Source organism: Pongo pygmaeus, chromosome 6 (genome assembly GCF_028885625.2).
Source record: "Pongo pygmaeus isolate AG05252 chromosome 6, NHGRI_mPonPyg2-v2.0_pri, whole genome shotgun sequence".
Classification (NCBI taxonomy): Eukaryota; Metazoa; Chordata; class Mammalia; order Primates; family Hominidae; genus Pongo; species Pongo pygmaeus.
In genome coordinates, this window is record NC_072379.2 from 139,549,915 (window position 1) to 139,563,346 (window position 13,432).

Sequence of the window (13,432 nt, forward strand, 5' to 3'; positions counted from 1 at the left end):
TAATCCTCCAACCGCAAAGCTAATTCTGTTCTCTACAAATATTTTTTTAACTTGAAAGTTTTAGTACCTTCATTTACACATTAACTTTGAGAGAAAGGAAACTGTGAAAGGTTAATGAACGATAACCACATCCAAACAGGCTTCTCTCTAATTTAAACATTTTCAACATTCATTCCACACCCCGCCTGCAAGTTTAATAAGTAAACATGCGACTCACATTGTGCTCAAAGTGGGTGATACAAAGGCGAGAAGTCCCTGCCTTTGGGGAGCCCACAGCCTGGGGAAGAGGTGTAACCTCCACTCAGCCTCACTTTACTTCCCAGGCCCTCAAATGATCGTTTGATATTTGGTACTTCTGAGTTTCAGAGATGCTAGAATGAGCTGGTTGTTCAAAAGAACTTTGCTGAAGGGCGTTATAGCCTATGTAATAGGCAAATTTCAACAACCAACGCCAAACACTGTGATTCTGAGTCGTATTTTGAATGTTCTTCATGACTTCTCCATATTTTTGTAAATGAAATGCTAACTTAGAGCTCCTCCCATTTGGACAATGCACAAGAATCTCAAAGCTGAACTTGTAATCCTATTGCCTCTCTCTGATAAGAACCAGCTCCTTGCCCAGTGTTGCCATCCAAAGGTTTAGGTCTCAAACCTGGAAATCAGACTCCTAGCCTCCCTCCCACTTACTGCCTACGTCTAACTAGTTAACCCAAGTTTTACCTCCAAAGCATCTCTTGAACCCACCCACTTCTCTCAGTCCCCAAGGCAGCTACACCACAGGGTAACTACAAGACCTCACTGTTCCTCCCCATTGCCTCACCCCACCTGCCCATTGGTGCCCACCCAGTCTCCAGGCTGCTGACAGGACGGTCTCTTAAACATGCAAATCTTTTTTTTTTTTTCTTTTTTCTGAGATGGAGTTTCACTCTTGTTGCCCAGGCTGGGGTTCAATGCCGTGATCTAGGCTTACTGCAACCTCCGCCTCCTGGGTTCAGGTGATTCTCCTGCCTCAGCCTCCTGAGTAGCTGGGATTACAGGCGCCCGCCATCCATGCCTGGCTAATTTTTTGTATATTTACCTGAAACGAGGTTTCACCATGTAGGCCAGGCTGGTCTCGAACTCCTGGCCACAGGTGATCCACCCTCTTCAGACTCCCAAAGTGTTGGGATTACGAGCGTGAGCCACCGTGCCCGGCCTTAAACATGCAAATCTGATCATCCCTCTCCCCGTCTTAAAAATGTTCCTGTTTTCCATTGCCCTTAGGTAATAGGCCCAAATCCACACCTTGTATACAGGTCCAGAAGACCTTCAGGCCTCACCCCAGACCCTTCCTGGTGTACAGGTCCAGAAGACCTTCAGACCTCACCCCAGGCCCCTCGGGCCACACTCCTGCTTTGCAGTTCCTCTGACATGATGCAGTCTTTCCTGTCTCAGGGCTTTCACCTATTAGTTCACTCAAACTGAACGTCCACTCCCCACCCTCCTGCTGGCCCAAGCGTCACTTCCTCTTGATCCCGTCTGTTTCCCTGATAGGCTACACATCCCTGCTGAATGTTCCCATGGCACCAGGATTCCTCACAGCGCTGACAGCAGTTATGATCACGACACCAGCTGTGTCCTTCTAACTATTACTGGTCTGCAAATCCCGTGAGGACAGAGTCTCCGTCTATCTCGCTCATTATTACATTCCTATGTCTAACACTCGATACGTGCGTGGTAAATATTTGTTGGTTGCATAAGTGAATGAGTATTTTATTTTATTATTTATTTATTTTCACTCTGTCACCAGGCTGGAGTGCAATGGTGCATCTCAGCTCACTGCAACCTCTGCCTTCCGGTTCAAGCGATTCTCCTGCCTCAGCCTCTCAAGTAGCTGGGACTACAAGTGCGTGCCACCACGCCCAGCTAAATTTTGTATTTTTAGTAGAGATCGGGTTGCACCATGTTGGCCAGGATGGTCTCCATCTCTTGACCTTGTCATCGCCTGCCTCAGCCTCCCAAAGTGCTGGGATTACAGGCGTGAGCCACCGCGCCTGGCTTTTTTTTTTTTGAGATGGAGTCTTCCTTTGTCACCAGGCTGGAGTGCAGTGGCAGGATTTCGGCTCATTGCAACCTCCGCTTCCTGGGTTCATGTGATTCTCCTGCCTCAGCCTCCTGAGTAGCTGGAATTGTAGGTGTGCGCCACCATGCCTGGCTAATTTTTGTGTTTTTAGTAGAGACAGAGTTTCCCCATGTTGGCCAGGTTGGTCTCAAACTCCTGACCTCAAGTGATCTGCCCACCTCAGCCTCCCAAAGTCCTGGGATTACAGGCGTGAGCCACCATGCCTGGCCCAGTGAATGAATATTTTAAAAGCTGGTTTTAAGTGCCACATTTACTGTTTATAATTTATCCCTACTTCAAGATTAAAAAAAAAAAGCAGCTGTATTATTGAGTTAATTTTTAGTAAATTGTTTTGAATCCATTTCCCCCAGGATTATTTTCATCTATGGATTAAAAAAGCTTGGCTACAGGCCAGGTGTGGTGGCTCACGCCTATAATCCCAGCACTTTGGTAGGCTGAGGCAGGCAGATGGCTTGAGTCCAGGAGTTCAAGACCAGCCTGGGCAACACAGCAAAACCCTGCCTCTACAAAAAATACAAAAATTAGCTGGGTGTGGTGGCATGTGCCTGTGGTCACAACTACTCTGGAGGCGGAGGCAGGAGAATCGCTTGGCCCAGGAGGCAGAGGTTGCAGTGAGTTGAGATTGCAGCACTGCACTCCGGCCTGGGCGACAGAGCAAGACCTAGTTTAAAAAAAAAAAAAAAGCTTGGCTAGCCTGGCACCTGGCAACCATTTAAAACATCATCCACCTGGGTTAGAAACCAAGGATGCCACGTGCTGACTTCCATCATCCTCCTCCAGCTGCCAGAGTCTTTCTGCCTGTCTATCCTGAGTGGCCACGGGCAGCTCTTCCCCATGGCTCGCCATACTCAGGAAGGGCATTCCTACCACCAGGTGCTCAGGGCAGGCGGCTAGGCAGGAGGAGGCTTCCGTTAGCTCTCAGCTTGCATTCTGTTATCAGGTAGCTCCTCCACCGTGTACTAGGACCACTCACACGGTTTCTGCTTTTCTCTATCCTGGATCTAAACCCTAAAGGTCAGAAGGAAAAACTATTTCTGTCCCTCATTGTGGCTAATATCCAACAATTTCCACCTTTCAATGAGAAAAGACATGAAAATCACTCTTGTAATGGACAACAGCAACCTTGGAAGAGCAAGCACCGTCTCCCTGTTTTCCAGTGCAGCTTCTATTGAAATCAATGGCTTTACTAAATCAAGTTTCTCAGAAGCTTCCAGAGTAGCTTTTGCTCTAAACGTCAACTTAATCAAACAACGCGCTCCTTTGAAGACTTGAAACATTCAGTTTTTAGACGTGGTAATTCCGAGTTGTCTCAGGGATGTCTTGCTGACTGAGATGGATCACAGCTTGGCTGGTAAGTTAATTTTAACTGTTAAACCTGTGAGAGCCGAGGGTTGCTGCTTAGCCAGAGAGCTGTGGGGATCCGTATCAGTCCCATAGAAGATGGAAATTATGGAATCAATAACAGCACAGTGTGATCTGGCAGCCATATAATGACTGAGGTTTCATGTCCTCAAGAAGTTCTGAAAGTCTTACACTAAAGCTCCAAGGAAAGGCCAAATCTATATGATGCCAAAATAATCAGCTGAAAAGTTGAAATTTTGGTCAATGCAGTTATTTGGTTTCATGAAGATCTATAAGCTGTCACATGACCAAGTTAAACTAAAATTTAAAAATCTGAATTCCAGTTAAGACATTTTGAGTATGTAGATACATGTGAATTCAGGATGGTGCTCACACTTAAAAAGTAGTAACTTTTCTTGTTAAATGTCGGCCTTAAGGCATTCTTGCCAGAGCTATTAAGTGTATGCCATAAAACACATATAACCAAGTTAATGTTGCTGTAGGAACCTTATCTTTGGAATTTCCTGACATTTGAGGGTTTCTCATTTTCCATTTTAGGATTGAAGGCCTAAGTCCTTGCATTTAATTTCCTGGGGCTTTAGAGAAATGAAGAAAGAAAAGAGAAGACAGCAAATAGAGAGGGAGACAGAAAAGGAGGGAAAAGGAAGGAAAGAGAAGAGGAGAAAAGAAAAAAGAAGAGAGAGAAACAGGAAGAGAAAAAGAAAAATACGCTTTCTTAAACCAAGGATCTGAATCCACTGGTTTTGCTCTTAAGGAGGTTTTGCTCTTAAGGTTTTAATTGGCCTATAAAAATAAGCTGAATACATTCTCTAAGGCACACACAGCCTGGCCACGAAATTCGAAACCCTCATAACCTTTAAATCCTTAATCATTTCTTTCTTCAACCTTGGTTTGGCTTTCCTCCCTCAAAGAGGGTGATGCGTCTGCCAAATTCGTGGTACAGTCCTTTTTGTTTTTAAGAGATAGGACCACAAGAAAGAGCATACTTTATTTTTTTAAGAGTAGAAAGTGAACATCTTGCCCTAATCACCTCCATTGTACTATTTTAAACAAAATGAAAAACCCAAAGCCAAAATTGTTAAAACACAGCTGATGCAACCATATTCAAACTGGCCAAGAAAAATTTCATCTTTGGACTGAAATAAGTAACTTTAGCTGGTTATAAAGAAAATGCTGGAAGACTGAAAAGCGCAGATGGTAGTTAAGAGAGAAAAGATAATGGGAATAACTGTTCCCCAGGTTGACTCGCCTGCCCAGTGATGACACAGATGAAGGATTCCAGTTTCCCAGAACCAACCTGTCCCTGGGGGTGTGGGGCCTCCTTGGAGGAACAGCCAGAAGGGGCGTGGAAGGGCTGCTGTGGTAAGCACTGGGCAGGAGTAGGGAAGTCATGGGAGTGCTCGGGGACCCGGGCTTTGGCACTGGCTGGAGAAAGGATTTATTATTGGAGATGGATTCAGATTTTCTGAGAACATAAAGAAGGAAGCATCTAAGTTCTTCTCCAGACTTCATGTAACACTGAAACTCAAACCTAGTAAAGATAGTGCAATCATCCTGTATGTATTCTGCAAAAAAAAGATGGTGCAATAAAACCCAAGTATAGACCAGTCTAATTTATTTACTGATACAAAAATCTTAAAATATTAGCAAATAAAATTCAGTAGTACATTAAAAGAATAATAAACCAGGCCTGAATGGGAGTTCATCCCCCACATTTAAGGATGGGTTAATATTAAGATATAAATTCGCTATGAATGGATCAGAACAGAAGAATCATATGATCATCAGGGGTTTCTGAAAAGTACTTTAACAAAAATCTAATCTCTAATCCTAATTTTTAAAACTCTTAAGTGAAAAAATAAATATAAATGGACACTAACTTGATAACATAAAAACATATCTCAAATAAGAGTGCCTGTGAGTGAAACTCTAGATGCATTACCATTAAAGTTAGTGGCGAAGTAAAGCTGCACACTGCTTCCAGCACTATGATTTAACACTGTTCAGAGGTCTCAGCAAGTGCAATTTGGTAAGAGAATTAGGTATAAATTAAAAAGAAAAAGGTAAAATGATGATTCTTTGTAGACAATATGGTTATATTCATAGAAAGTCCAAGAGAATCAACTGACAGACTATTAGAAATAATAAGAAATTTAAGATGTCTTGAAATATATATATATACAAAAAAAACACACAAAATAAGTAGTTTTCTTAAATACAAAGACCATATGAGAAAAAAGACTACATTAACCATTGCATTAAAAAGAGAAAAGACTTAGAAATAAACATAGCAAATACATAGCATGCCAAATAATTATATATTAATTACAAAACCCCCCACAGATTTTGTGTATGTGAAATTTGATAGTAATATTTAGAACATTCAGAAAAATACAGGCAGAAACACTCAAGACATTTTTGGAAAAGGTGAATAATAAGTAAATAAATAAGAGGTTTATAATTACTAAAAATAATAATTTTTTTTTGCATATGACATGATGTTATATATAGGAAGAGACAAAACAATTATTATTTTTTTGCATATGACATGATGTTATATATAGGAAGTCCAAGAGGATCAACTGACTAATTATTAGCAACATTAAGAACTTTCTATAAGCCCTACTAGATATTAAAATACATTATGGGCTGGGAGTGGGGCTCACGCCTGTAATCCCAGCAGTTTGGGAGGCCGAGGCAGGCAGATCACTTGAGGTCAGGGGTTCGAGACCAGCCTGGCCAACATGGTGAAACCCTGTCTCTACTAAAAATACAAAAAATTAGCCAGGTGTGGTGGCCGGAGCCTGTAATCTCAGCTACTTGGGAGGCTGAGGCAGGAGAATTGCTGGAACCCAGGAGGTGGAGGATGCAGTGAGCTGATATTGTGCCACCGCACTTCAGCCTGGGCAATACTCTGTCTCGAAAAAAAAAATAATAATAATAACAATACATTATGAAGTTAAAGTAATAGTTTGGCACTGAAAAAGAAATAGCATGATTAATTAAACAGAATGGAGCCAGAGAAAAATAAAACACTTAACACATATTGAACAGGCTCTGTACTAAGTTTATGTTACACATGTTAACTCATTCAGTCTTCACAACAACTCTGTAAAGTGGTTACTAAAATATAACTATCACCATTTTACAGATAGGTAAAATGAGGCCAACACAATTTAGTGGCTTGTCCAATGTCCCACAGCTAGTAAGTGGCAAAACTAGTAATGCTATATGCTCCTTATCACAGCATTATTTGTAAACTGGGAATAACTTATATATATTTACATATATATACATATATATGTAAATAAATTCTAGAATATGCAAGCTTTTTCCCCCTTGAAGAGAACATAAGAAATTATGCTATTATGCTATTTACAGGGGAAGTGGGAAAAAAAAAGAAATTATGCTATTTACAGCCAAAAGAATCATCCTACATGACAGACCATGCTGAGTGGGGGGGGTGACAGGATTTAATTTATAGTTTATATTTTTAGAAGACTCCTCTGGCTGCTGAGGGAGGAATGTTCTAGGGGTGGGAGGTGAATCCAAGATGATTAAGATGGTAGCAGTGGAGGAGATGTAGGCAGATTTGGTGATGAATTAGGAAGCGGTATGTGAAAAAGAAAGGAATTGGAGATGACTTTTTAGGTTTGTGGCCTAAGCAACTAAACAAACGGTGATGCCATTTAGTAGGATGACAATTATTTCAGGAGGAGGTGGTTACTGGTGGCCTGGATGGAGAATTTGGGTTTGGACACGTGAAGTATGAATGATAAGACAACCAAATGGAGATCCAAGCAGGAGATGACAACACAAACTTTAAGCTGGGGGAGGGATTTGGGGCTGAATGCCTCAATTTGGGAATCATAAGCATGACATTGACATTTAAAGCCATGGGACTGGATGAGATCATTTAGGGAGTGAGTGTAGATGGAGAAGAAAAGTCTCAGGTCTGGCCCTGGGTTGAGGTGGGGATAGGTTCGGGGTGTGTTCTGACAGATAGAAGGAAAAAAGAATGGAACTCAGAGGAGTGAGAGAAGGAGGACTTCCAGGGACATGGGTGACCCAGAAGCCAAATGAAAGAAGTGTTGCAAGATGGAGCGAGTCAACAGGTGTTCCTCGAATACTGAGAGGGGCCAATTAAGAAAAGAACAAAGAACTGGCAATTGGATTTAGCAAGATGGAGGTTACTGGTGGCCTTGGGACAGGGTAGTTTCAGGAGGAGGTTCCCAAAGCTCAATGGGGTGGGTCAAGAGAAAATAGGAGGTGAAATGATGAAAGGGAGTACGACAACTGTTCTGAGGAGTTTTGCTCTAAAGCTGGTTTCTAGATCAGCGGCTATCAAACCAACTAGCGTGTTATAGAAATGGACTAGAGACTAAGTTGCAAAACAGAAAAATTGTTTTCGAAGCACAGATTTTATTTTTAAGCATTAACATGCTTTATTATTTAATGTATTATTTTAACGTTATAAAATATTCACAGTGCGTGCATCCATATGTATAAATGAGGAAACTGAGGCTTCGAGAGGTTAAATAACTTGTTTAAGGTCACATAGATAGACACTGACAGGGCCAGTGTAGACTCCAGGCAATGTGTTTCTAAAGCCCACACCAAGAAAAATTCAAGCACTGGTAGTTAGCAGGGACTACCAGGTTGTAGACTGCCAGGGTTAACATGAGTCTTTCATTTAACTCTTGGTTACTGCCCCAATTCCAAGTCCTTATTACATCTAAAGGGTAATTTTTAAAAGCACATACTCTTCTTTTTTGAGGACTGAGAACAAACACAAAATACAGGCATCAGTTACCAAGTTTCCAGGTTAATTAACAAAGTATCTTAAGCTATGAACCATCTGGACTACAAGATCCATCAGTTTAATAAAACAAATAATTCAGCTGAGAACAGACAGTTATGATGGGACATAAACCACTGGGAGAGTCAGGTGGCGACGCTCTGCCCGGCCACACCGGCACCTACCTGTGGTCTGCACTGGATTTCTGTCTCCCGGTCCACAGTCTTCTGTTCACAGAGGAAGGCGGGGGAGAGGAGGGCAGAGGCGGGGGAGGTAGAGAGGGCAGAGGAGGCAGGTTTCTTTTCTCTTTCCTGAAGCCGATGCCAGGCTTCCCATCTTTGTCCCCTTCTCCGGCATGTTTGAACGTTCTCCGGGGTTTTGGCAGAGGGTTGATGAAGGGCTTTGTGGGGGAACCCTCCGAGCCCCTGTACACGTTCTCAAGGCTCCGGTCCCAGGGCCTTCTGCATGAACCTTTCCTGTCCTCCACAAGCTCGGGGGCAGGCTCCCTGCCTTCCAGGTCCGAGGGGTGGACCCTCTGGCTGACTTCTGAGCCACTCCCGCCTCCCAGGTTCTCAGGAAGGGCGGACCCCGCCTCTGCCTTGTCAGGAGGGCAGTGTGGGGAGTAACAAGTCCCTGGCAACTGGGGATCCAGCCCTGCCGACCCATCCTTCAAAGCCTGCTCGAGTTTCTTGACCTGCTTCAGCACTGAGAGGTGATCGTTCTGAAAGCGTAGCTTGCCAAGTCTTGGCTCTCGGCCTCGGCCCCAGCTAGGATCCACTTCCCGTTCTGGCTGGCTTAGGTCTTGCCCCGGCTCTGGGTCCTGTCCCCCGACGTTCACTGCTCCTTTATTCCTTTCCTTCTCTGTGCTCTCTGTTCCTGGCCTCATTCCATTCTTAGCCTCTGTGACCTGAGTTCTCACCCCATCACTACTCCTCCTCTCCACCATACAGGACGGCAGATAATCCTCCTGTCCGTCTGCTCTCCTGCTGGGTGCAGGAGTGGGCACCTCTTTCTTCCCTTCCCATTCTGATATCTTGTCCTTTATGTTGAGGGACTTGTGCCGGGGTCCGGCTCTGGCAGATGGGCAAGGGTTCTGAACGCCTCTGAGCTGCTTCTTCCCAGCCCTGCTGGCTTCTGCAGCTGGGTCACTGATGATCATATCCAAGCTGAACACATCCATTCTTTACTCTAGCGGGAGGTTGTGGAGGCCTTCCAGGGGGCTCCTTCTGAAGCCCGACTCCTGATCAGTCTCTAGGAATGGAATGGAGGGGACTAAAGTGGATGCCTTCGAGGGTCTTTCTCAGTCCTTGCACCTTCCACTTTGACCCTGCACAAGAAAGACAAACACCAGGTGAGTGATTCTTATTGTTCTTGGCTGGTCATAGAGATTTGCTAGAACTTAGATATAAATGTTATATGCAAGTCATAAACCACAAACATTGAAATTCCTATTAAAAAAAAAATTCACTTTGTGGGCAGGGTGCGGTGGCTCACGCCTGTAATCCCAGCACTTTGGGAGGCTGAGGTGGGAGGATCACTTGAGGCCAGGAGTTTAAAACCAGCCTGGGCAATATAACAAGACCCCCATCTCTACAAAAATTTTTTTTTTAAAACTCAATTTGTGTTTTCCTTGGGGAGACAGCATGGTGAAATGAAGGAGCGATCGGGTTTCGAAGTCAGATAGGCTTGGGTTTAAATCCTAATTCAGTCACATGACCTTAGGCAACTTGTTTAAGTCCTCTAAACCTCAGTTTCCACCTCTGTAAAATGAAGATAATAATAATATGGGCCAGGCATTGTGGCTCACACCTGTAATCCCAGCACTTTGGGAGGCCGAGGCGGGTGGATCACGAGGTCAGGAGTTTGAGACAAGCCTGGCTAACATGGTGAAACCCCGTCTGTACTAAAAATCCAAAGATTAGCAGGGTGTGGTGGCAGGCCCTGTAATCCCAGCTACTCACTCATGAAATTGAGGCGGGAGAATTGCTGGAACCCAGGAGGCAGAGATTGCAGTAAGCTTAGATTGCACCACTGCACTCCAGTCTGGGCAACAGAGCGAGACTCTGTCTCAAAAATAAAAATAAAAATAAAAATAAAATAGGAGTAATTTCATGAGGTAAAAGATTACATAGGCTGTTTTTCCTGCTTTTCTTATCCACAGGCAGTTCTTTGCAATGACTATTTAAAAACTAAAACAACATCACAAGTCATGAAGTTTGTGCTACCCCTGAACTTGACAAATTGTCTGATTCAAGTGGGCAAAGCCACAATGATTGGGTGCATCTGAACAGAACCTCCTCTGGAATGGGGCTCACTAGAGTGAGCTCTTCATGAGCCTTGCCACCAGGGCAGGGATTGTTCTGTTATTTTGGCCTGTTGTGGCCAAGTCTGCACCCCTAGCACCCAAAACAATACCTGGGAGAGTTGGTGGTCAATAAATATCTGGTGCATGAATGAATGCGTGAATAAAGAGGCAGATTCAGGTTTCACACTTGGCTTAGAAATGCACTATTTAATAGAGTAGCCACCAGCCACCTGTGACTATTTAACCTTAAATCCAATGAAATTCAAGCTTCAGTTCCTCAGTTACACCTGCCACATGTCAAGGACTCAGAAGCGCCATGTGGCTGATTGCTACTGTACTGGATGGGGAAGAAGAATATTTCCATCACTGAAGAAAGTTCTGGCCTAGAACATATATGTAATGATATATGCTTCCAAATGTAATTTTAGGAGATTAGGTAATGCCATGAAGATATTAAAAATTATTTTGTAAGAAAAACATTTTTAAATTAGTCTAACAAGAATGAGAGCATCTGTGTCGTCCAATGCAAACATTCTTCCACCAGCAAAGGTTATGACTGAGCACAGTGACTTTGGATGTGCCGACATTAGCTAACACCTCACCAGTGCCCATTTTCTAAATGTGTAGATCTGACCGCATGGAAATTCTGAAACTCCAGTTGAGGTTCACCGTGAGGGATGAATAAGTAGCAATTTCATGCATCCTGTTACTATTTAGCTTTCTATTCCCAAGGTTGTTTGTGTAAAGACCTCTTCCTCAATGGAGACATTAGCACATAAATTACGCCACTGTTCTTGGTTGCACGGCATAAAATAGAAACTTGTGAAAATGCAAACACATTTTTTTGGCAAACACATTTTCCTATTTTAAATATGGCTATCAAGGCAGAATTCCTTATTTAAATAAACAACTAGGATTCCTAACAGTGTGTTTACAAAGAGAAAATATTTTTAAATTGTTCTATCACCACTGGAGACATTAGCATGAATTCAGATTTCAGTCAGAATCAGTCTGTTATTTCACTGAGGGTTCAAAAGGCAGAAGTGATAGTCCTTGCTCTCACAGTGCTAGAGGCAAGATGAAGAGAGAGAGGACAGACACACACATTAAAAACACAACAATCCAGGTTAGTGCCTGCATGGGGATGACTGATAGTCTACAACATGGTTATTAATGTCCTATATGCTGTGAGACACTATGACCTAGTAGCTAAATACATGGGCTTTGGAATTGAGGGACTTGAGACTTGAATCCTGAGTTTTTCATCTTCCTTCTGTAGACTGAAACTTTATGAGTCAGAGGCCACATTTATATTGTTTAGTGTGCATGGTGCATAGCAGCTAGTCAGCAAATATTTATTCAATGAATGAATGAATTCATGAGTTAACACATAATGTGCCCAAAGTACAGCATACATTCTAAATCTTGGTATCAACAAATGGTAACTAGTGTTATTGCAAGTATCATAGTTATTGTCTAAGAGCCCAAACACATGGAGTGACTTCACAACTATGGAAGCTCTGTCGGAAAACTCGAGAGGAACAAAGGATGGCTTGCTGAAAACTCACACTGGATTTACAAAACTCATGCAACAGAGGCAAGGATGCCGCAACTGTCCTACGAGTCCCCAAGGACAGAGTTCCTGCTCCATGTGGTTGCTGGCCCAAGAGTTTCTAGAGTTCCTGTTTCCAGGATTCTCCTGCCCTATAAGGGGTTCCAGACTGGGGCGCAGAGCTAAGAACCCCTCAGTGGCTGCCAACTGCTTTGTGGAATGTGAGAGGATCAGAGAAAGGGCTCCATCTGGGGAGAAGGAAACAATCACGCTGATATTAGATGGGAAAACTGACTGTGTACAGGTACAGCTGCAAATGTTAGGGCTCAAACATAAGTAAAATACCTGAACGTCCTAGTAGTTAGAAAAATAAACCTGGAATTGGAATGCGTCATGGGGATAGGGCTAAAGTTGCCAGGGAATCATCCTCTCCTCACACAGGCCATTAGTCAGACTCTCTCTTGATCACTTTGGCCTGAAGCCTTAAATGAATGCAGTGCATGGAGATGGTCTGCAGGAGGCTCATTAGAATGACCTGGAAAAGAGCTCCTTAGCTCAAGGAAGTAGGATCAGTGAAGAAGGAAAGGTGGTAGGAGAGTAAGAAGCTGGGCCAGCGTCTACACTCTCGGGGGAGAAGTGTTCTTACTTGTCAGCCAATTTGTAGCTCAGATTTTCAGTCTGGCTGTGGCTGCCCTTGGCCGGCCTGCACACTGTCATCATGTCAGCACCGAGGGGAGTTCCAGGTCGCCTCGGGGGACAGGGATGCACACCCAGTGAGCCATGACATCAGGGCCTCCCTTAGAGGGGAGCAAATCTAGGGCCCACACTCCAAACTATTTATCCCTGATAGATTCCACCCAGGAGCAGGGGATGGAAAGAACACACAATTCAGAATCTCTGGCCTAGCAGGTAGAGCGAGGGTGCAATCCTGAGGTCCACCCGGATTCAGAACTCATGCCAACCTCTTTGTATATATCTTTTTTGTTCATTTGTTTTTTTTGAGACAGGGTCTGGTTCTGTTGCCCAGGCTGGAATGCAGTGGTATGCTCTTGGCTCACCGCAACCTGTGCCTCCTGGGCTCAAGTGATTCTCGTGCCTCAGCCTCCCCAGTAGCTGGGATTACAGGTGTGCATCACCACCCCTGGCTAATGTTTGTATTTTTAGTAGAGATGGTTTTTCACCTTGTTGGCCAGGCTGGTCTTGAACTCCTGGCCTCAAGTGATCTGCCCGCCTCGGCCTTCCTAAGTGCTGGGATTATAGGCGTGAGCCACTGTGCCTGGCCCTCTTTGTATA

The 13,432-nt window shown here is 43.8% G+C and overlaps 2 protein-coding genes across 3 annotated transcripts in view; one reads left to right on the forward strand and one right to left on the reverse strand.

Moving 5' to 3' along the window:
• The window catches only part of DENND2A (DENN domain containing 2A), an 82,512-nt gene extending 73,050 nt beyond the window's left edge, over nucleotides 1–9,462 (reverse strand). For both annotated transcript variants that reach the window (XM_063667891.1, XM_054496815.2), the window contains exon 1: nucleotides 8,468–9,462. In XM_063667891.1, coding sequence (XP_063523961.1) covers nucleotides 8,468–9,462 — 995 coding nt within the window. The remainder of the gene's footprint in view (nucleotides 1–8,467) is intronic.
• Nucleotides 9,463–9,499: 37 nt separating this feature from the next.
• Nucleotides 9,500–13,432, forward strand: part of LOC134739945 (atherin) — a 38,896-nt gene continuing 34,963 nt past the window's right edge. Inside the window, exon 1 of the mRNA XM_063668472.1 lies at nucleotides 9,500–9,609. Coding sequence (XP_063524542.1) covers nucleotides 9,540–9,609 — 70 coding nt within the window. The 5' untranslated portion in view covers nucleotides 9,500–9,539. The remainder of the gene's footprint in view (nucleotides 9,610–13,432) is intronic.